General features: G+C 50.2%; 1 protein-coding gene and 1 pseudogene across 1 annotated transcript; both read left to right on the top strand.

Annotated features, from left to right (window-relative positions):
* The first annotated feature begins 4,548 nt into the window (after positions 1 to 4,548).
* Positions 4,549 to 6,174, top strand: LOC104052227 (olfactory receptor 52B2-like; annotated as a pseudogene).
* Positions 6,175 to 9,612: 3,438 nt separating this feature from the next.
* LOC104045125 (ubiquilin-1-like) lies at positions 9,613 to 12,387 on the top strand. Its single transcript, XM_064452036.1, has 3 exons — positions 9,613 to 9,916; positions 10,064 to 11,333; positions 12,333 to 12,387. The coding sequence occupies exons 1-3, from the start codon at positions 9,613 to 9,615 to the stop codon at positions 12,385 to 12,387; spliced, it is 1,629 nt and encodes a 542-aa protein (XP_064308106.1).
* Positions 12,388 to 22,715: the final 10,328 nt, after the last annotated feature.

The following is a 22,715-nucleotide window of genomic DNA, read 5'->3' as shown; positions in this document are numbered from 1 at the left end:
GAAACGGCCAAGGGAGGGCGAAGCGAGGGGGATTCGCGCCTCCTATGAGTCAAATGACCCCCATCACGGTGCCAACGCCAGGAGCTTGGCCCACCATAGCGAGCCAAGGGGGAGTGAACCGTCACGCAGGGGGGCAAGATTTGCAGGTTACAGCCCCCGCGTGGCCTTGGTCATAGGCTGTGATGAGAGACCCATGGCAGCAGTGATGATTACCCCGCAAGAACCGAGTTACCCGGCACGAATATGCCTGGGAATGTTAGTGGATACCGGGGCAGATGTCACCATAATGTCACTCAAACGGTGGCCATCAACTTGGCCCCTCGCCATGGGAAAACGTATAATAGGGGTAGGAGGAGAACAACAGACGAGAACAAGTATTTGCCCTGTGAAACTCGAAGTCATGGACGAGGACGCAGGGAAGCTCCTCACGGCCGTAGTGACCATATTAGTAGCAGATGGGGTAGCAAGCCCCTTGTTAGGGCGAGACGCCCTTGCCCAGATGGGGATCGGGTTGAAAAATTTATCATAAGGGCCACTGCCTCAGAGAGGCTTCATCAGCACAAGTTAGTGTGGAAAACCGAACAGCCCGTCTGGGTGGAGCAGTGGCCCCTGACAACAGAGAAAACAGAGGGTGTAAGAGCTATAGTAAAACGAGAGCACGAAGCAGGGCACCTAGAGCCCTCGATGAGCCCGTGGAACACCCCTATATTTGCTATAAGAAAGAAAGATAAAAACCAATGGAGGATGCTGCATGACCTTAGAGCAGTAAATCAGCAAATGGAGGACATGGGGCCTCTCCAACCTGGCCTACCAGATCTGAGTGCTGTCCCAAGAGGATGGCAAGTCATTATTTTAGATATCAAAGACTGCTTCTTCAGCATTCCGCTACATCCAGATGATAGAAAGAGATTTGCCTTTACTCTGCCTGCAGTGAACCGCACAGAACCAGGTAGTAGATGGCAGTGGACAGTACTTCCGCAGGGGATGAAAAATTCTCCAGCGATCTGCCAGAGGTATGTGGCTTCTGCATTGCAGCAAGTAAGGCAGCAGTATCAGGAGCAAATCTACATGATCCACTACATGGATGACGTCCTCATAGCTGCGCCCACCGAGGCGTTGTGTGAACAAGTCTTTTCAGACACCCAAAGGGGCCTTGCGGGACAGGGCCTCAAGATAGCTGAGGCAAAAGTACAGCGAGGACCAGTGTGTGGATTTCTGGGTGCTAGAATAGAAGGGGACTGCATACAAGCTCAGCCTATTAAACTTACACCTAAGGTTAAAAATTTACACGATGTCCAGAAGCTGGTAGGAGCACTGCAGTGGTTGCGGACATTCGTGCGCGTCACCGGTGAGGAGATGCAACCTTTCTATGCGTTGCTGAAAGGGACCGACCCATGGGAGCCCAGGAGTTTAGACCCTGAGGCAGTCCAGCAGTTGCAGATGATAGAACGTCGAATGCAAAAGGAAGGAGTATGGCGGTGGGACCCCCAGGAGGAATTAATTGCGGGTTGGGTTCTGACCGCCTGTGGCGGGTTAGGATTGCTATATCAAATACGAGCAGGGGAAGAAAAACCACTGCGATGGGTATATCAGAAGGTTCCCAAGGATGCATTCTCCACAAAAGTTAAGGTAGCCGGGGGAATGATTTGGCGGCTGCGACGGGAAAGCAAGGTAATTTTTGGGAAAGAGCCAGATAAGCTGACAGTGCCGTGGAATGGGGAGAAGTGGCAGAAGGTGGTAGAGAGTGAAGAAGATATCCAATTGGCAGTATACTCATACCCAGGGAAAATAGTCACAGGCACGGTACAGAGGTGGGCCGAAACAGCCAAAGTGGTGGATTTGAGTGTGGATAGTAGGGTTTTGGATACCCCTCACCCAGGACCAACATATTTCACAGACGCTTCCTCAAAGACGAACAGAGCGGCGGTAGTGTGGAAAGAAGAGAATAGTGGGATGCGCCAGACGTATGAGGAGCAGGGTAAAAGTGTGCAGTGGCTGGAGGCGAAAGCGCTAGAGATGGCCCTGCGAAAGGATATAGATCGGCATATAAATGTGTGCACAGACTCCTTATATGTGTATAAATTAGTCATGTCCATGAAACGAGAGGGTGTACCACACACGGAAATTGCCTTGATGCTAGAGATTGCTTTATCACAGCGAGGAGCAACTGTGACAGTAATTCACATTCGCAGTCATCAGACAGGGCCTGGACCACTGATTGAGGGGAATCGCATGGCTGATGAGGCAGCCGCGGGAGTCTGGACCTTGGCGGAGGCTAAGAAACTACATGAACAACTGCACCTGGGTGCTAAAGCCTTGGCAAAGGAGTGTGGCATCTCAATAAGAGCAGCAAGAGAAGTAGTAGCCACCTGTCCTTACTGTCAGCACTCGCCATTGTGGGAGGCAGGAGTCAACCCTCGAGGACTGGAAGCAAATTCCATCTGGCAGACTGACTTTACTGAATGTCCACAGTTGGCCCCCGGAAAGCACCTGGCAGTTACAATTGATACTTATAGTGGAGTCATCACGGCTACTCAACATCGGAAGCAGACCGCAACGCACTTGACTGCGCATTGGACCACGGTGATGGCGTGGCTTGGAAAGCCTACCGAGATAAAAACAGATAATGGACCATGCTTTCGCGCTCAAAATACCCAAGAATGGTGTAAAGCTTGGAATATTGTATTAAAACACGGCATTGCTTACAATAGCACAGGGCAGGCAGTAGTAGAACGCGCTCATCGCACCTTGAAGGCGAAAATAATACAGCTTGGGGAGGGGGAGGGGTATAAGGGAACTATACCCGTAGCAGCTCAGCAAACTATTTTAATGCGTGCATTATATTCGCTTAATCATTTTATACGCGGGCAGGAGCAAGTTACAGCAGTGGAGAAGCACTTTGGCAAAGCTCAAGCAGGCGAGCGCTATCCACAGGTACGAGTAAGGTTCCCAGGCAGTGAGCAATGGGAGAGAGGATGGAAACTGGGATGCCTGGGGAGGGGCTACACCGCGGTTGAGAATGAAGGGCGCATAGAATGGGTGCCTGCAAAGTGTGTGAAAGCAGAACTGTGCAAGGATGTACAATGAATAATCCCTCTCTGAGTTGTCTCTTTGCAGGGTCTGCTGACACGGATCCTCATGCTAGCCGTACCATTGGGAAAAGAAATGAGCTCCTTGACAAGATCGCAAGCAATATTGCAACGAGAGCGACACTGGAAAGGGCGGCAAAAGAGAGATATAAACTGGAACTGGATAGTAATAATTGGGGGGATCTTGTTGTGTGTAGTAACCATGGTTACTTGTGGGCTTCCATTGTTATGCTGTGTTATAAGACAAATCAAAGAGCGCCTGCGAGAGTTACATGAATATAGATCTGACCGCAATATGTATCCGCTTATGCAAGTAGCTTTGCAGAATTTTAGTAGCGTGGGGAGGGGGAGATGTAGGGGAATAGACAGGGATCGGCGACCGGAAGATCACGGGATGTGATGGAAAGACAGACTCCTCCCCATAGGAGTGGCAGGAACAGGAAGCGCAAGAGCTATATAAGCGTGTGACGCAGCCAAATAGACGGACATTTTGTATCCATCATATTGGTGTCTGTGCATCACTGTCCCCAGGGTGGGTAGAGCCCTGTGTCCCGGAGATATGCGGCCCAAGATAAGTTCTCCCGTAGAAGCGTACAGCTACACCCCATCCTTGCTGCAAGAGCAAATTCCCCAGCACCTGCACGTCCCTGCCTGAGGGCTGTGGGCAGAAAACCCTCGCTCGTGGCTGGGGCAGGAAACTGGTGAGCTGCTTGTGCTGAGTGAGCGAGTTCCTGGTCTTTTAGGAAGGTGCTGTATCTGTGGAAGGGTTGAAATTAAGAACACGCCTGCTGGGGGAGGCAGGAAGCCTGTGCCACTGCCAAAGCCTCAGCAATGCGCTGCCTGACTTTGTGTCAGGAAGCTGCTGCCTGATGAAACAGCGTTTGAGCCTGTTTCCTCCCTGCGGAGCGACTCAGCTCACTGAGCAGGCGCCGGTGCTTGGCCAGACCTTTGCACCCTCCCAGTGCCTATAAGGTGAGAGCTGGGTTACGCCAGGATCAGATGGGTAAAGGAGAACGGGGAAACAGCCTCTCCCTCTTCAGGCTCAGAGAAGGATGCCCTGGTACCACCCTGAATGCACCCACCTCCCATCCGTCTGCAGGAAAGGCTGGTCTATGGTTGCACAGGGATGTATTACAGCCCCAGTGCGCGAACTGGAACGGGTTGCCCAGAAAGCTTGTGCAATCTCCATCCCTGGAGGTTTTTGAGACTCAGCTGTATAAAGCCCTTAGCTGACTGCTTTGTGCAGGTGGTTGGACCAGAGACCTCCCAAGGTCTTGTCCATCCTGGATTGCTCCATAGTTCTGTGCCTCTGTGAGTGGTTGTTATGGATTAGGTCTTCTGGCAGTGTCAGTAAGCTTGTGAGAATATGTACTCATGAACAACTGTAGCATTAAACTTTGCTTTGTACTTTCTTTTTAGTCACTGGGAGCCTTGTAGAAAGTTCAAGGAATAGGCTGTCATGTTAGCTGGCAATTGCACTGCCTTTGCTCCCATCACCTGTGTCCTGATGGACACCTCTGGCACAGGGGACTCTCACCTCTGGATCTCCACCCCCATACACTCATGTACATGGTTGCTGTGCTTGGGAATTTCACACTGTCCTTCGTCAACGACACGTAGAAGAGCCTCCATGAGCCCAGGTACCTCTTCCTGCCCATGCTGGCAGTTGCTGACTTGCTGCTACCCACTACCACTGTGCCCAAGACACTGGCCATCTTCTGGGTTAGGGCTGGGGACGTTTCTTTGGAAGCCTGCATTACCCAGGTATTCTTCATCCTTGTCGTCTCCTTGACCTTCTGCAGAAACAAACTTGTCCCTCACACCTACTGCAAGCACATGGGCATAGCCAGGCTGGCGTGTGTGGACATCACCACGAAGGTCTGGTGTGGTGTCACGATTGCTGTTTATGTGGTAGGCATGGATGTCACACTCATTGCTACAGCTTACCTGCTGTTCCTCCAGTCTGTCTTCCAGGTCCTGTCCAAAGACGCCTGGCTTAAGCCTCTGAGCACCCACGGCTCTGGGGTCTTGATCATGTTACTGTGCTTCAGGCTAGCTTTTTCCTCCTTTCTGCACACAGTTTTTGGCACTGCATTCCCAGGTCTACCTTTATTGTTGTGGCCAATTTCTGTGTGCTTCCCCCCACAATGTTAAACCCCATCATTTATGGAGTGAAAAACAAATTCAGAGTGCAGTCCAGGTGCTTTACTAGTGCCATAGTCACAGAATCCCAGACTCCCAGGCTGGTGGGGGCTGGAAGGGCCCTCTGGAGCTCATCCCGTCCCACCCCTGCTGGAGCAGGCACCCCCAGAGCAGGGGCACAGGGCCGCGTCCAGGCGGGGGGTGAATGTCCCCAGGGAAGGGACCCCACAGCCTCTCTGGGCAGCCTGTGCCCCTGCTCTGGCACCCGCACAGGGAAGGGGTTTGGCCTCATGTTCAGGGGGAACTTCCCGTGTCCCAGCTTGTGCCCGTGGCCCCTTGGCCTGGCGTTGGGCACCACTGGAAAGAGCCCGGCCCCATCCCCCTGACACCAACCCTTCAGATATTTATAGGCATTGATGAGATTCCCCCTCAGCCTTCTCTTCTCCAGGCTGGACAAGCCCAGGTCTCTCAGCCTTTCCTCCCCAGGGAGATGCTCCAGCCCCTGATCCCCTTGGCAGCTCTGCGCTGGCCTTGCTCCAGCAGTTCCCTGCCCTTCTTGAACTGGGGGGCCCAGAACTGGCCGCAGCCCCCCAGATGTGGCCTCACTGGGGCAGAGCAGAGGGGGAGGAGAACCTCCCTCGCCCTGCTGGCCACGCTCCTTTTCATGCCCCCCAGGACACCGCTGGCCCCCTTGGCCCCGAGGGCCCGGTGCTGGCTCAGGGTCACCTCGCTGCCCCCCAGCACCCCCAGGGCCTCTCAGCAGAGCCGCTCTCCAGCAGGTCCCCCCCAGCCTGTGCTGGTGCGGGGGGCTGTTCCTCCCCAGGGGCAGGACCTTGCACTGGCTCTTGCTGAATTCCCCGAGGTTCCCCTGGGCCCAGCTCTCCGGCCTGGCCAGGACTCGCTGGATGGCAGCGCAGTCGTGGCTGTGCAGGAGTCCTGCTGAGCCCAGCAGGCAGGAAAACACTTCTCAGGACTTCGATACCAAAGTTATATTTTTCTTTTTGAACACATGGATAACATGAGACGTTATTCTAGACGTGACAGCTTCTGCTGGGCTGAGGTGAGACAGTGCAGCAGGAAGGACCACAAGCAAGAGTCATTGCCCAGTGCCCAGCTGGTCGTCTGAGCTGGGCACCCAATGGCCATGGCCAAAGCCCAGAGTCCGTGCACTGGGCTGGACTGGGGGCTGTCAGTCTGTCATTGGCTTGCTGGTCGACTGCTCCCTTGCTCCACTTCCTCAGGGCTTGTGTGAGACCCTGGCACTCTGCCCTAGCTTGTGCAGACCCCCGGGCCTGCAGCAGAGCTGTGCAGAGTTAGTCATGCAGAGGTGCAGGGAAGACCAGCAGGCACCAGCATCTGCCCTGCAGCGGCAAGGTTTGCGTCATGGGGAGCTTCATCTGTGAGCAGCATCAGCCCACAAGCACAGCCCTCGGGTTTGCTAACCGGGACGAAGCAGCTCCTGCTTGAAACCTTCAGCTGTCCAGCACGTAGGCTGGCAGGAGGGGTTGCAGGCAGGGGTGTTTTTAGTTCCTCTCTAGGTAGGATAGGCTTCCTGCACAGGCAGAGGGAACAGCTTTCATCTGGAGGCACAAACGCAAACAAGCTACATGCAGAGACCCTTGTCCCCCCCCACAGAGCCCAGAAGTGAAGCATCTCCTCCTCCATCACCTGTGCGCTGCTGTAGCTGTGGGCACCTTGCCCACACTTGGTGGGCTGCAGATGCCCAACAGCCAGCTCAGAGGAGCCACCCACACAGCAAAAGCCCGTGGTAGGTGATTTCCACCCCAGCACCACCCTGCTCCATGTGTGGGGCCTTGACCCACCCCGTGGAGATGCTTTGCTTTCCTCATAGCTGACCTGGATGGCTCCTCTCAGACATGCCTTTCTCGGGGAACCAGTGGGGTGCCCCCCCCAGCTGTGCTGACCAGCCCCAGAGGCCAGACAGGCTTTTCTTACAAGTTGTATGCAGCAGGTGAAGAAAACGCTGCCTTCTGTGGGCTGTCACAGTGTGTTCCCACCCAGACGTCTGTGCTGATGCTCAGAAGAGGGACAAAATGTAGCCTTGTGGTGCAGCCGCTATTTGCGGGGTATGGGCATGGTGGGGGAGGGTGGGAGCAGAGGGAATCGTCCCCCTCCCAGAGGTTTTCCGTCGGAGCAGGGGAGGGCTCTGGGGCCAGCAGGGAGGGGCAGGGGCAGACGTATTGGCCTTTGCCCATGCCCTACATCAGTCTGCTCCAGAGCTGCAGTGTGGCACAGCACCACAAGCTGAAGTGGTCTGCAAACATCAAAGGTTTGATGCTTTGCAAACAAGAAGTTTTGATGCTTGCATTTGTGTGGTGGGTTCCTATATGTGTGCCCAGCAGAGCCCCTTTATTGTTGGGTCCTTCATGACCTGTGCCAGGAAGCTGTCTGTGAGAGCTCACAGGACAGGGCTGACTCCAAGGTGTCAGTTTTCCCCAGATCCCACTGATGTCCACAGTGGAGCAAGGGGACCAGTTGTGTTTCGCGTGTCCATGCTTTGAGACTGAACCGTCAGAGAAAATAGAGATCAGACCCACCATTGCTGTATTTAGCACTATTGTCCCATCATTTGTCAGTGAACTGGAGCCAGAGCTGCAGCCAGCGATGATGAGGGCTGTGGGGTCACCACGCAGAGGGACGGTGCCCTGTGCTACCGCTGCTGCACCCAGCCGGGAAAGGGGTGGCTGGTGGCAGCGGTGGAGGGACGAATCACGGTGGGAGGGAGCAAACAGGCACTGGTGTGCTGGCAGAGGTGTGCGTGCCAGTGTCTTTTGTCCAAACAAATAATTGCAGAGGAGCTCTTTGTTATTGCAAACAAGAGTGCTAGGTCTTTGGAAGCGCTCTTCTCTTGGCATGCTGTCTGGAAACAGAAACCGTACCATGTCCTTCAGGGAGCTGCCATGTGGCATGGTTAGCAGAATGGAATAAGCACTCTGCAAATGGATCAGAAGATCTTTTTATTAAATGAAAACTTTTGTAATTTAGAAAATTAGTATTAACATCAAATAACCTGAAAGCTATGAAAGAAGGCCAAACAAATGAAGCTGTTGTTCTGGTATGCACCTGGATTTTTATATTGGCTCGTGAAAGTTAGTCTTTGAATTTTGCAGGTGAAGGAATTGAGCACCAACCTGGGGACTGTCAAAACTTTTTCCAAGCATTGTACAAACAAGAAATAAAATGTGGATTGCTAAGAAAAATGTACCTCCTTTTGGCTTTGTTTTGGAACAAACATCCCCTTTCTCAGCTGGGTGAAGGAGAAATTCTTTTCCACTAATGGCACTGGAGTGTGTTTGCTTTGTGAACACGGAATTAAATGTGGACGCTGTTAAAGCAGCATCCACAAAGATGGTATGAAGTGTATTGAAATTGCACAGCCTGTATAACCCTTACCCGGGCACATCTGTGCCGGGGCAGTGTCAGGGATGAAAGCTCCTGGTGCTGGTGTTTCCTGGTTGAAAAAGTGAGGGTGCTCCTGGGATCAGGCTGAAGAAGGTGGATATTTCCTTCTCAGACAGCTGAGATCAGGGCTGTGAGGGAGGCGGCAGGCGTGGGGGCTGCGCTGCTAGGAGCCTGCTAGAGGAGAGTGCTGACCCTCGGTGTGGGTGTGCAGGGCTGGCAGCAAAACCACAAAGTGACCCAAAGGCTGACGGGGATGGGATGCAAAGCTTCAGGGTGCTTTGAAGCAAACCTGGCAGGAACGGGGTATTCACTGAAACAGGGGAGCAAGGTCCAGAGTGGAGAGGGTGGGTGCCTGGGAGCTTTGCAATGGGGTTTCCTGCCTGCGAGCAGCTGGGTGCAGTGGTTGTCTCGAATGGAAATGGTTCTGGAGTGCCCTGAGACAGGACTTTCCCATGTCATGGTCCTCCCTGTGCCCCAGGGAGTAGGTTGGCTGGGAACCTCAGAGGCGAGGAAGCCTGAGCTCAGCTCCAAGGGAAACGGCCCCCCTCCAGGCCGTTGCTTCTCACTCTGACATCAGCGGTGATGTCATAGCACAGGGACAGCTGCATGGCAGTTCCATGTAGGCAGGAGGCTGCAGTGGGACAAGGAACATGGGGGGTGCTCTGCGTGGCTGGTGAGCAAGCAGAGCAGCTGTGCAACATCTGGCTGGTATGTGCATTCAATCTGCACTGCAGGGAGAGGTGGTCCTTGTCCCTGTGTCACTGCTCTCTCCCAGCAGCTGTCACCGTAGCAGGGGCAACAGCCACCCTGCTGTTTCAGCTGGCAGCCACTGCGCCCTGTTTCTCCCCACCTTCTGCCAGCATTTCTGCTTCTCAACAGACCAAAGCGCAGTCCTGGTCTCAGAGTCACCGTGCCCGAAGGCAAAGGGGCAGCAGAGACTAGTCAACCGGTTGTCACCATGGATTCCTCAAATATCATCAAAGTGACCGTGAAGACCCTCAAGCAGAAGGAGCAGTTTGAGGTTGCCCAGAGCAGCACCATCCAGGAGTTTAAGGAAGAAGTTGCCAAACGTTTCAAAACATGCCCTGATCTGCTGGTCCTGATATTTGCTGGGAAAGTCCTCAAGGATCAAGACACTTTGAGCCAGCACAACGTTCACAGTGGAGTCAGCATCCATGTGGTCATCAGGTCCCAAAAGAGACCACAGTACGGCCTGACAGGTCAAGGAAGAGCAGCCACCCTGACGCAACCTCCCAGCCACAGTAATTCCAATTTATCCTACTTGGGAAACACAGCTAATCTGCAACCCCCATGCTTGAACCATCATAGCTTGCCTGAGCTGTTGACCTCCAGCCAACAAATAGTGGCCCAGACCATGGAGGACCTCTTGTCTAGCATCTTAAGTTCAGACCTGGATCTGAACACCATCAACAACAATGCCTTTTTGCTTGGGTTCCTCCTTGGGGTGACAGGTGCATATCTCCTAGGCCTGCACTCAGCAGACATGCTGGACTTGGTGAATAGCATTCAAGAACAAAATGTGCCCATGCACAGCCTGATAAGTGAGATGATGCAGGGCACCTTTGGGCAGAACACCTTTAGCAACGCCGATCTTGTCAGGGATCTCATCATGTCGGACCCTCAGATGCAGCGGCTGGCTGAAGAAAATCCTGAGATTGGTCAGACTCTCACTAACCCACATACTATCAGAGAAATCTTAGAGGCTTCCAGCAGTTCTGCCGTTATGCAAGAGATGATGAGGAACCATGACGTGGCCATGAACAACCTTGAAAGCATCCCCGGTGGGTACAGAGCTCTGGAGCGGCTGTACAGGGAAATTGAGGAGCCCATCTTGGATGCTGTGCAGGCACAGCTGGGCAACAACCCCTTTGCTTCCTTGGACAGTAACCCACCCCTGAGTGGAGCCAGGCTACCAGCCCACACCGAAAACCGGAGGCCATTACCCAACCCTTGGGCTCCGCAGTCCAACGGAGTCAGTGATAATGCAGATGACTACGATGGCCAATTTGCCAACAGCAGCACCGGTGACAGCTTTGCCTTGCTGAGTTTGGGTCCTGCAGCAGGTGCAGTGGTACCCAACTCGGGGGAGGCTCAGAACATGGTTCAGCAACTAATAGGAAACCCAGAAGTCATGCACAACCTGGAGAGTGCATTAACAAACCCCAGCAGCCCAGCACAAATGCTGCTGAATAGTGCTCATATATCAAGCGATGGAAATTCTCCACCTCAAGACCAACAGGCCCAGCAGCTGCCACCGGAGATGGAGAACGCCGAAATTTCCTACTTGCTGAGAAACCCCAGAGCACAGCAGGCGTTGCTACAGATCCACCTGGGATTACAGACCCTCTCAAGAGAAGCACCAGATTTTTTACTTAGTTTGGAGGATTCACGTATGGATCTGGAAAGCAGGGATGACCCAGCAGAAAGCGGTACGTCTGAGGATGATGCAGTTCTGGAGTCAGATGAGGATGAAGCAGATGACCAGACAGAGATGGATGAGGAAGCACCACAGACCAGATTTAAGAGACAAATGGAAGAGCTCAGCGCCATGGGCTTCCAGGACCAAAGTGCAAACTTGCAGGCACTGATTGATGCAGAAGGAGACGTCAGCGCAGCAGTGGAGAAAATGACAAAAGCACCATCATCAAAGAAGATACCGTAAGTGGTTTGTCCAAACGACCCACTTGCAGTACCTTATTTGTTGATGGTTGTGTTTCAGTCTCATCACACACTAAAAGCAGCAGGGTGCATAATCAGGGGTTGTGTGCTGTAGCATTCTTCCATCTATGAGAATTAACCTCTTGGCTGCAAGGATTTCTTGTATTCAAAAGCAATAGACGTAAGGACCTTTCTGTGTTGTGAAAGTGGGAGGGCAGGCCCTACCTGAATGAGGTGCTACCCCTTTGCTGATAGAGTCTGTGATCCAGGTGTGCATGCAGGGAAAAAGACATGCCAAGAAAAGATACCAGACAGGGAAAATATGCTCTTTTACAGGTTAGGAACTGAGATCCAGAGGTGCTGAGGCCAGATGATAAATGAGCTTGGCTCCCATTTGGACTCCAAAACAAACAGTGGCACAGCTGCTTTTTTTTTAAATCTGGCCCTACAGAAGAGAGGCAGGGAGTATCTGAGCCATCTCATTCCTGTCACTGCGGTCATCAGCCTTTCCTCAACTGAGCAAACACTGTTTTGGAAGTCAATCTGTCATTTCTGTCTCTGCTTCTCCTCCAGGACTGAAGTCCATGAGGGTTATGGTAGCCATCACTGATGGCTGTAAGTCAGATTTTCATCCCAAATATGTTCACTATTGTTTTTTACCCACCTGCGGTTGCACAGAAGGTTTTAGTTTCATGCACCAGTTCAGAGCTTCTCCCACTAGGAAACCCTAAAGTCTTTGTGCTTTGCTCAATCTCACACAGGGGACCAGGGATTAAGGCATCTTCTCCAGGGCCTTCCTCAGGACCAGAACTGAGTGTCTTTGCAAGCCTTGTCCCATTTGCTCTGTGTGTGTCTGAGGCTGTGAACCGGGTTGTGTCATGTGCAGCCATAATGGTCTTCAAAGCCTTGTCAGTAACACAAGCTGAGATAACTGATTGGGAGCTTTAGGTGTTCAAGGAGCTTTAGGTGCTGCAGACCTGCCCATAATGTCCTGGCCAGTCCTGCTGCTGCTGCAGAGGACATGGAGCAGCTGGGGCTGGGCATGATCCTCTGAACCTTCCTCCCTTCTTCCAGCCCTGCCTCATGTGAACAAGGTGAGGATCAGCCCAGACCCCTTCCCTTTGGCCCCTCTGTCCAGTTTTCCACCAGCCCCATCACCTCCCTCCTTTGCTGCTCCTCACTCCTCTGCCCTGCCACCTGAGCTCTGAGCGTCCTTCTTCCTGCTCTGGGTTTGCTACCCATTTCTTCTGCAAGCATTTTCTGTCCCAGCATCCTTTCCTTACAGTATGTCCAGTGAGAGGCTTTTCTACCTGTTTCTTTCACCTCCTCCTCCACGTGCCCCTTTTATGGTTCGTCAGCCATTCTTATGCCAAACTCAAGACTTTTTGTGTCCTATCTCTCCTTGCCATTTTGTGTCTTGTTCTTTCTTTCTCCCCACACCCTCTTTTTTCACCTTTCTGGAGGTGTTTGGAAGATTGGACCTGGGGAGATGGGCTTGGTGCTCAATAAACTGTGGCTGGAAAATGCCCCTCTCTCATGGCAGACCCCATGTGTGACTACGCATGTGCCAGCAGCTGTGCTTCGTCAGACCTGCTGGGATGAAGCTAATTCCCTACGACATTAGCCTGTGGCAGCAATTAACAAGCTGATCTTGGCCATGGCCTGTTTACTGATGGACAAAATCTTCAGCCCTGCCCTCTCCCCTTGGCCACAGGGGTGTAGTTTATTGTGGGGGTGGTGACCACAGGTTTGTTGGCATCTCCACGCAGCAGCCATGACCTGAGGAGTGTGTTAGCTGCACCAAGTCAAGACTTTGCAGACTTCCCCAGTGGTTAAAACTGCCACTGATGCTTCAGGATCGTGCTGCTGTGAAGTGTCTCTGCTTGGGGCCATGCTTGAAAACTCAGATGATAACGGCTGCCCCTGAAATTATGAGAGGTTGAACATGTGTGCAGAGCCTATGTGACCTGTGCTGGGCCGTTTGTCCAAGGCTGATGCTGGAGTGAGGTAGGTGTAGCTGGTAGACACCAGAACGTAGGGATCTAGATGCGAGTTGTGCATCCAGCCTCCTGATGCAGTCAGTGGACATCTTTGCATCTTTGCACCACCAGAGATGCCTTTGGACATCTGAGATGTCCACCTGGGACTGGTAGATGTGACACAGGACCTACAAGACACCTGTGTCCCTCTAGATCAGTGGCTGGAGATGAGGAGGAATAGAATAGGGCATCTCAGAAAGTGCTTTAAAAATCAATGGAGCATTTACACACAAAAGGTCGGTGGAACAAAGTATCTCTTTAAAATGCTTCTGTTTCAAATTCAAGCAGTTTTAAGGTTTCAGTTATGAAAAAAGTGCTATAATAATTTGCCACTTTAAACACCTTTTTACTTTTTTTTCTTACAAATATTTTGGTAAAACTGTGAGGAACTCATGACACATGAAGAAATCACCGAATATAGAATTTTTTTCCCACAAAAATGACATCCTGACTTTGCTCAGCTTCTGTATGGTATTTTTGGTATGATTTGGCAGTTGCTGGAGGACTGTGGTCCTTTGCAGTCTGTGTAGTGGGGAGCGTAAGGACCATTTGTGCTTGCAGGACAGCATGAGCTCTGCCACTGCTTTCACATCCTTCTCTCTTCTCCTTGCCCATGGAGGCAGTTGGGCTGATAAACTTCATCCGTCCGTCCATCCATCCATCCATCCATCCATCCATCCATCCATCCATCCATCCATCCATCCATCCATCCATCCATCCATCCATCCATCCATCCATCCATCCATCCATCAATCCATCCATCCGTCCATCTATCTATCTATCTATCTATCTATCTATCTATCTATCTATCTATCTATCTATCTATCTATCTATCTATCTATCTATCTATCTATCTATCTATCTATCTATCTACCTACCTACCTATCTATCATCTCATTAGCAAGCTGGTCTTCATCCCTGGGAGACGGCCTTTTTTAAAGGGTGCCTGAAGACATGGGTGCACCACTGGGATCCTGGCAGGCACAGAATGGCCTGCATCCGGGGTGCTCACCACCTTCCGAATCAGGGGGCGGATTCAGCCCTGGGCACTGCCAGCTCCTGTGCCTGGGAAATGCTGTACCACCTATTTGTACAGATGGCTGAGCTTCAGTGCCCGCCCGCGTTCCTGGCACGGGCTCCTTCCCTGGCACAGGCAGCAGTGGCAGGCAATTGCAGGCACACATCTCCAGTGTGGCCAGGACGATGAATATCATCTGCCCAGCGTCACCCTTGATAGCACTAACCATGCTTTTCTAGGTCCCTGAAGCAGTGATGCCACTGCAGCGTTGCTCCAGCCATCCTGCAGCTCTCTCAGCCACCTGTACTGGCTCTGGCCTCTGACACAGCCAGGCATCACATCTTATTTTGTGTAGCAATCCCAAATACCTGCAATGCCTGCAATCCTCAACAAGGCTCAGCACGGCGGGACTTCTGCCTTGGGGGTTTTATCTGTGTTGAATGCTGTGCTTCACAATTGCTCTTGTGGAATTATTTTATTTTATGGTCAGAATCTTTGTGTGTTTCTTCAGGTGTGGGTGTGCTGCTGAGCCTGTGACATCCACAGCTGCCTCTGCTTGGAGGCTAATTTATACTGAAATGATTCAGCCTGCAGAAAATCATTCCTGCAGACTAATGTGTTTCTAACCCTATGTATGGTGAGACTCCGGAGGGGCTGAAGGGAGGGGCGGTCACCGACTGCCCAGGGAACTGGGGGCAGTGTCCAGTCATTCATCCAAGGAGGGGCCCTAAGCCCCAAACTCTTCCTCCCATCCCTAAGACGAGCACAGCCCACAGTTTGCCTCTCTCAGTGCTATGGGGAAACTTCCAAATGCCTTTTACTGCATTAATCACCAAGTGTTATGTATCACACTCAATAATCTATTGCAAACACGGATTACTATTTATATGTGCTAAGATATTTGCAAAAGTAATTCCATCGAGTTTGTACGTCTGGATGCTCGGCACTTTTGGTAAGTCAGACCACTTTTTTAGGACTCATCATGCCTGTTTTTCCAATGCTTGACTGTGCCTTGCCGCAACCTGCAGCTACGTCACATCACTCCCACCAGGGCCCCGCGGACAGGAGATGCAAAGCAGCGCCGGTATAATCGTGTGCTTGGTGAGAAGCGAGGCAGGGCAGACACAGAGCCATGCGTTAGGGACCTGCGAGTGTGTCTGCAGAGAGCATCACGGTTATAATGGGTGTGGTGCAGCAGTGGGGCTGGAGGAGTGGGGGGAACAACATCCCAGGGCTCGTCTCCTCAGCTGGAGGGCACTTTTGGAGCTCCAGAGCATGGCACAGTGCTTCCCCCGTCCCCTGGGATCCTGCAGAGAGGTACAGGTGTCCCCGCCGCCCTGGCTCCAGCACTGCAGCCCCTGTCCAGAACACACCTGGTTTCCTCTTGAGCTCAGGGACCTGGTGAGCCGTTTGGGTAGTGGATTTGGGGCCAGAAGAGTCTAGGATGCCGAGAGCCTGGTGCAGAGATGCCAAATTCCTGATGGACAATAAACATGTGAAAAGCCTTCCCTTGCCCACCTGTGAGATCAGCCACTCTCTAACTGAGATTATGCGTTTTCGAGATCTGGGGTTGCTGAGTTAAAGATGACAGGGCAGCACGAGCAGGCAGGAGTAACCCACCAACGGGGTGATGTACATGAAAGCAATGCCAGCATGGGCTGCCCCAGCCGATGCCTGCAGCTCGCTTGGGTCAGATGCAGCATCCCACACCTTGCTCCCATGGGAGAGCTGCCGATGTGCCCAGACCATGCAAGAGAAATAGTTTTCTTATTTTCATTCTCTCGTTAGGAGACAATAAATCACCAATGAAACCTTTCTCTCCCACCCCCTTTTTGTTTCCCTAACTTGCCTCCTGAAGGCTGATTATTTCTGGGGAGGCTGCCCCCATGGATGGCAGTGAGGGGGGGCTCCCTCCCCTCTCCCTCCCCTCTCCCTCCCCTCTCCCTCCGCAGCACCGGGAAGCCACATCCTGAGCCAGAGCAATTGTGTGGGGTGCTGGGGACGTGCAGGGCAAACGAGTGGTGCTTGCAGCTAAAGCCTTCTGCAGTGATGACAACAGACTTCTGCAGACCTTTTTGTAATCCTTAGGCAGCTCTGTAGGAATGGGATTTTTTTCTAGGTTATAGCTTTTAGTTTAAATTAGGATTTAAAGATTTTATGAAAGAAGAATCCAAGGGACTGCTCAGGGGCAGCTGCAGGAGATGCATCTTTAGAGCTGTATCTGCACTAATACAGTTTTACAGTGGCCATTAGATTGTGGAGGAAGGGGTTTAATGCTGAGAGTCTCCTCTGGTGCAGAGCTCCTGGCTGCACTGAAGTTCCCACTTTCAGGTGCAGCGGATCCTTTTTTATTTGCAGTTTAACATTTGCATTTTGCAAGAGACAATTAGCTTTTGGTATGGCAGCACAGAGTATATATGCTATCTGCATTAATTATCGTTTGTCTGCTAATACATCACATATACTTTAATTTCATGCAATATTTATACTGACTTTTAAAAACTAATTTACAGAACTAGATAGTTATTATTAAAGGCAGTTTACTGTCATGTTTTTTTTTCTATGGAGCAGGCTCCTTGGACTTTCTTGGTCCAGGATATTTTAGATGTGAAATGCGTCTCTCTCTCACTGAGTGTGAACAGGGAATCAGATCTGTTGTTTAAAATATTTATGTTTAATGTTTAAATGTTTTTTAAAAAAAAGCTTTCTCATACATGGAGTCAATATTTTGGTATGCATCAACCTCACAGTTTTGTTTTCAGGTACTTGCCTCACTCTCTCATCTCAGCTGCCTTACGGGTAACTCCTGTTTTGAGTTTTGATATTTAAGAGCTGACTGTTATTGCAGAAGCTGCTGAAAAAGTCTCACCCCATTTTAACTTGTGTGAGTCTGGGCCTGATTGAGCCTCCAGTGCTCTTTAGATCTCTCCAGGGCAGAAGTACACCCCTTTCTTTGGCTGGTGGGGGAACCCCATCTCACACAGGTTTTCCCCTGACACAAAGGTCTTTCCAAGTGCCTGGTTAAATTTTATTTCTGCTTGATTTGCACTGAAAAAGAAGTTGAAAAATAAGCTGAACTGGGTTGCAGAATCAAAAGGAAAGGGAAAGAGAAATTTGGAGATAAGGAAGGAACATGGGCAGCCAACTTCAAACCTAGAGCTAATTTTGTTCTCTAACCTAGTATGAGTCCAGGTACCTTAAAACTCCCAGTTATCCCCTCTGCAGTTCCTGATGTCTGAGAATATCTTGGGCATCCCTGCAAACACTTGACCTTTTCTCTCTTGTTACCTGACTTCTTCCTTCTACTCTGGACTTACACAACACCAATGTAAAGTATTTGTGCAATAAGGGTTGATTCTGTCTCCATTCACTCTGGTCTAAGTGGAAGTACCTAGAAGAAAAATACACTTACATCGTGTTAAAATCAAGCAAGGAGGGAATTTGGACATTGCTGTTTACACATACAGGAGTATGAGTACATGCTGCAATAGACTGCAGACCACAGGTCTTCATAATTTGGGTTCATACCTCCAGTTGTGGCTATTAGCAGATCAGAGAAGGTGATACAAGGCATTTGGTAGTGATGGAAGAGCTTAAGCACCTAAAATAACGTTCTGCAGTGTCTTCTGCCTTTGCTTTCAGGTGAAAAATGCTACCATTCAACCTGACCATCTTGATGCCAGCAACATTTATCCTGGCTGGCATCCCAGGCGTGGATAAAGTTGCACATCTGGATCCCATTCTGTTCCATGTATCTGGCTGCCGTGCTAGGAAATGGTGTCAGGTAGTTTGCCATAAGGACAGAATGTGCTTCAGAGGCATCAGATCAGGCATCCCAGCTGTACCTTTGGCTCGATAAGTGTCAGTCTCCTCTTGGACAAACTCTCCCAGTGCTCTGGGTGTCCTGTCCTCATGGATCCCAAAAAGCTGCCCCTGTGAGAAAGCTGCAACCTCTGCCCTTCCTAAAGAGGAGCTGAGAGCTCAGTGATGGGTCAGAGCAAGACAGAAAAAGAGGATGAGGTGGGATCACAGCTGCAAAGAAAGATAAGCTGCTTTCTTGCACTGGGAAAGTGCAGGACTGTGATGGTCCTTGGCCCTGGAGCTGAACCTGCAGGAGGGTGGCAGCACCTCCTGTGGGGTTGGAAGAAGGAAATGCAGCCAGGGCAGGGGGGAATGGCTCCTCCTTTCCTCCTCTCCCTGGTGTGTGCATGGTTGGAGGTTAGGCCACTGAGGTTCAATGCAGTTAACAATCAATCAACCCTCCCTGCGGCTAAAAATGTGCAATGTGAAAACTTTGTCCCAATAGAGGATCCTTTCCAGATGTTTGTTGCTAACCAGATGTTTTTGCTGATGCCCAAACCCCACCAGCACCTTGGGGAGCTCGGTGCTGGGCATTTCAGGCCATCTTTCAGCCTTTACTGCCACTGGTTCACCTGAAATGGGGAGGAGAACGATGATGTGTTGCTCCCTGAGCATCCCCATCTCCTCAGTGGGGTTTGGGTGGAGAGCAGCTACCCAGAGCTGTTTGTGACTGCCACTAGCAAAACTGCCAAGGAAAGCTTGGTTACAAACACGCCAGGCTTCAGTTTTGACAGATGGGGCAATGCTGCCCTTCTGGATATCTTTAGCATATGTATCCTGGTGTAATGCAACCCTCCCAGGCTGACCTAAAGGATGAAGTAGCTCAAGGAATTGCAGAAAAGGAAAAAGGAGGCAAAATATGAAATACCAGTAAGATTCAGACATGGCCTTGAAGTAGAAGGGCATGGGCAGGAGGCTGAGGATGGGAACACAGGACAGTGAGAGCCCTGTCTTCAGAAACGGTTCTTAGATCCTTTGAAGGTGTTTGTGCAGGCCAGCATGGTGATATCTGCAAGGCTGCCTTACGAGTGGTGGATCACACAGGACAGCATCCACTCTGGCTTCAGGTCAGGAGCAGAAACACTCAGAATGGATAATCTCATTTTGGTTCTCTCTGGCATGGCCAGGATGGGGCACAGCTCAGGTGTGGATAGAAAACCATGACCAATGGTGCCTGAGCAGCTGTCACAACCTAAAGGGTCATGCTCACGTCAACAGTGTTAGTGATGACACAGGAGGAATGCTGGTCCTGGAACGAGAAAGTGCTGGACAATATCTCCTGAGTCCTCCATTAGCAAGCAGCTTGACAGGTACCAGACCTTATCCTGGCTGTAGAGGCGTTGCATTGTTGCAGAAGGTCTAGACAGAATGTCTGCAAACACCAACTCCATCCTGAGTAGTTATTTGATTTGCAGATCACACGCTTGAAGTGTTTCCTTCCATTGCTCTCGCCAATGATATTTTTTATGGTCAGTTTCTGCTAATACTGGCTTCCTATCCATAAAGGCATGATATTTATTTCTATTGCAGGATAAGCCAAAGTTTTATCCTCTATTTGAGAATAACGATGTTAATTTTTTGCTACCACCTGTGGTGCATAAACTATTGTTAAAGTACAAAGACAACAGTGGATGATTTAGCTTTGCTTCACTGTTATGGTACCTCCCAGCGTTTTCCTTCCATCAACTCCTTCAGTTTAACTCATGTCTTGGCTGTCTTTTCTCAGTAATACTTGGCAGTTACTTCTTCCATTGGGCTTAAGTTCTTTACATGGTTCTTCTTTCCATATAAGCCCTTTTGTGCCTGCTTCTTGAGTTTTGGGTAAGCAAATGTTACTTCAACCTTGATGGGACCTAGCTGCACACTTTATCTTAATTTTACGCCTGTTATTCACATTGGTACCTGTATATATTGTTTGTACAAAATTATTAATGAGCAGTTTGCTGTAATGTTAACACTTTCAGCCAGCTCTTCCCTGTTGCTGGGGTTGGGACCAGGAAGACCAGTGGTGGAGAGGATCCTTCCCCTCTGCTCAGCACTGGTGAGGCCACACCTGGAATACTGTGTCCAGTTCTGGGCTTCCCAGTACAAGAGAGATATGGACATACTGGACCGAGCCTGGCAAAGGGCCACCAAGACGATGAAGGGACATGAGCATCTCTTCTATGAGGAGAGGCTGAGAGAGCTGGGACTGTTCAGCCTGGAGAGGAAAAGGCCTGGGGCAATCTTATCAATGTGTATAAATACATTATAGGAGGGAATGAAGATGAGGGCACCGGACTCTTTCCAGTGGTGTCCAATGGTACAATGGGAGGTAATGGGCACAAACTGAAATACAGGAAATTCCTTTTAAACACAAATAAACTCCTTTTTACTGTGGGGGTTGTCAAGGACAGGTTGCCCAGGCAGCTTGTGGAGTCTCCATCCTTGGACATATTCAAAAGTTGTCTGGACATGGTCCTGGGCAACTGCTTTGGGTGGTCCTGCTTGAGCAGGGGGTTGGCTCTGATGACCTCCAGAGGTCCCTGCCAGCCTCAACCAGTCTGAAGCTGCGATGCATTTGCATCTGACACCCACAGAGTGGATCAGACAACTGGCTGTCAGTGGCCATATACAAAATAGAAAAGACCAAAACCACAGGTAATGTAGACTGACTTAGATCCTCAAAAGTCTCTGAAGACACCTCAGATCTTGGCTGTTGAAGAAAGATATCTGAGAGTCTTTAAACAGCCCCTGTTCTGCTGCCTAGGTCTTGCTTCACTACACAGAAATGCTTTTTTTCTGAAAATTTTCTACAGCACAAGGAATAGTCGGTGCTAAACAAGCAGTTGAGAAACCATGTAAATCCAGTCGCTTCTCTGCCTTAAGACTGATCTCTCGTAATGAAAAATGCCCTCAAACTCTTGTTTTAGCCCTTAATATCTTTCTTTTCTGTTGGTGCAGATCTTGACATTCCTTGTCTTGCTACATATCCCACATTTCAACAAATAATTAAAAAGAAATTATCTCAGTTCCAAAACCAGTCAGTCTTGCTTGGTTCCTAACCTTTCAAAATTGCTATTCAGATGATCCAGCACAGTCACAAAAGCTGCCAGAGAGAAGGAAACTACTGCCACAACACTCAGCAAATGGCATATTTACAGCATTGTCACTGGTTCCCTCGCAAAACAGAGATGATGCATTTCTTCTTTTGCCAGGCATCACAGATTCGAAAAAGTTTTGAGGTAAAAAGTGAATCTAAGTTTGGCTTTGGTTTCCAGTGTTTGAGTTGCATTAGGTCAAACTACTAATTTGGGTTTAATTTATACTGAAAATTCTGCATGTCTGTGATCTTCATATGAAACACAATAAGCTCTTCACATGTATGTGTCAAATTTGGGCTGGTATTTTGCAGTAGGTCTGTTTTAGGAATGTTTGTCATGTCCTGAACATTGCTCCTTTAGAGAATAATAAAGGAGCAGTTTTCCTGGATGGCTGGAGAACTGAATAAACACCACTTTGCTGATCAATAAAACCCTTTAAATTCAGCTGGTGAACCTGCAGCAGTCTAATTGCCAGCAGATACAGCCGTGTCACTGACCAAACAGCCTCTGCAAAGATATTCAGGGGGAATGATTCCCTCTGTTTTCTGAGTAAGGGAAGTGGATGACCTGGGGTGGTCTCACCAGCAGAAGCCCGCTAAGGCTGGACCTAAAGAGCAACTGTATGAAACGTCACTGGGATCCCTGGGTCACCATCACTGCTTCAGGGAATGAATGCAAATCCACTTCCATCTCAACTCTGCTAGTGGTTTGAATCAATAGAGGTCAGAACTCAGGTGAAATCAAATCCTAGGCCTTAATTTTCAATGCTATTGATACCTCAGAAAATGCCAGTCCTGGGTCCCTCAGGGAGGTGTGTAGCTCTGTGTGTGGGAAAGCAGTCTTGCTCACCCAGATGCCTGATAAATTGGAATAGGTCCTGAGCCAACCCTAAAACAAATGATATCCTATTTTACTTAGTCCATAATTACCTTCTGTAGTAGTTACCAGGCTGTAGATACCTTTTAGTTTACACGTGTCATGCAGCATACTTCTGCGAACAGCTCTGGGACATGTCTATCCAAAACCGGGTTTATATCAGGCTTGCTTGGCTGTGGAAATCAGACGTTTTAGCCCTGGGAGTGACTGCCTCTGGTTCAGTTCATCTTCCAGGGCACACAGAGGGCAAGCAACATTGGAACAGGCAGTTCAGAAAGTGATGCTGCAAATGGAAGTTCTTATAAGGTGAAGCATATGATTTTGTTTTGTTATCTCCATTAGTTTTGTCTTGGACTTGGAAGACTCAGGATACATCAATCACAGAGGCTCATTGCCAGAGGCCTATTTTGGGGACAGGCTTTTTAGCAGGACCTGTAGCGCTAGGCCAAGGGGTAATGGTTTTAAACTAAAGGAGAGTAGATTCAGACTAGATATAAGGAAGAAA

Source organism: Phalacrocorax carbo, chromosome 1 (genome assembly GCF_963921805.1).
Source record: "Phalacrocorax carbo chromosome 1, bPhaCar2.1, whole genome shotgun sequence".
Lineage (NCBI taxonomy): Eukaryota > Metazoa > Chordata > Aves > Suliformes > Phalacrocoracidae > Phalacrocorax > Phalacrocorax carbo.
Note: the sequence above shows the minus strand (reverse complement) of the source record. Positions and strands in the feature narration are given on the sequence as shown.

Excerpts from the sequence above, each read along its gene's own strand:
- LOC104045125 (XM_064452036.1), top strand. The coding sequence starts at position 9,613 with ATGGATTCCTCAAATATCATCAAAGTGACCGTGAAGACCCTCAAGCAG. Across the intron at positions 9,917-10,063 it reads GACGCAACCTCCCAGCCACA|ACCTGGATCTGAACACCATC; the intron begins GTAATTCCAATT and ends TCTTAAGTTCAG. Across the intron at positions 11,334-12,332 it reads CCATCATCAAAGAAGATACC|TCCTGCTGCTGCTGCAGAGG; the intron begins GTAAGTGGTTTG and ends TGTCCTGGCCAG.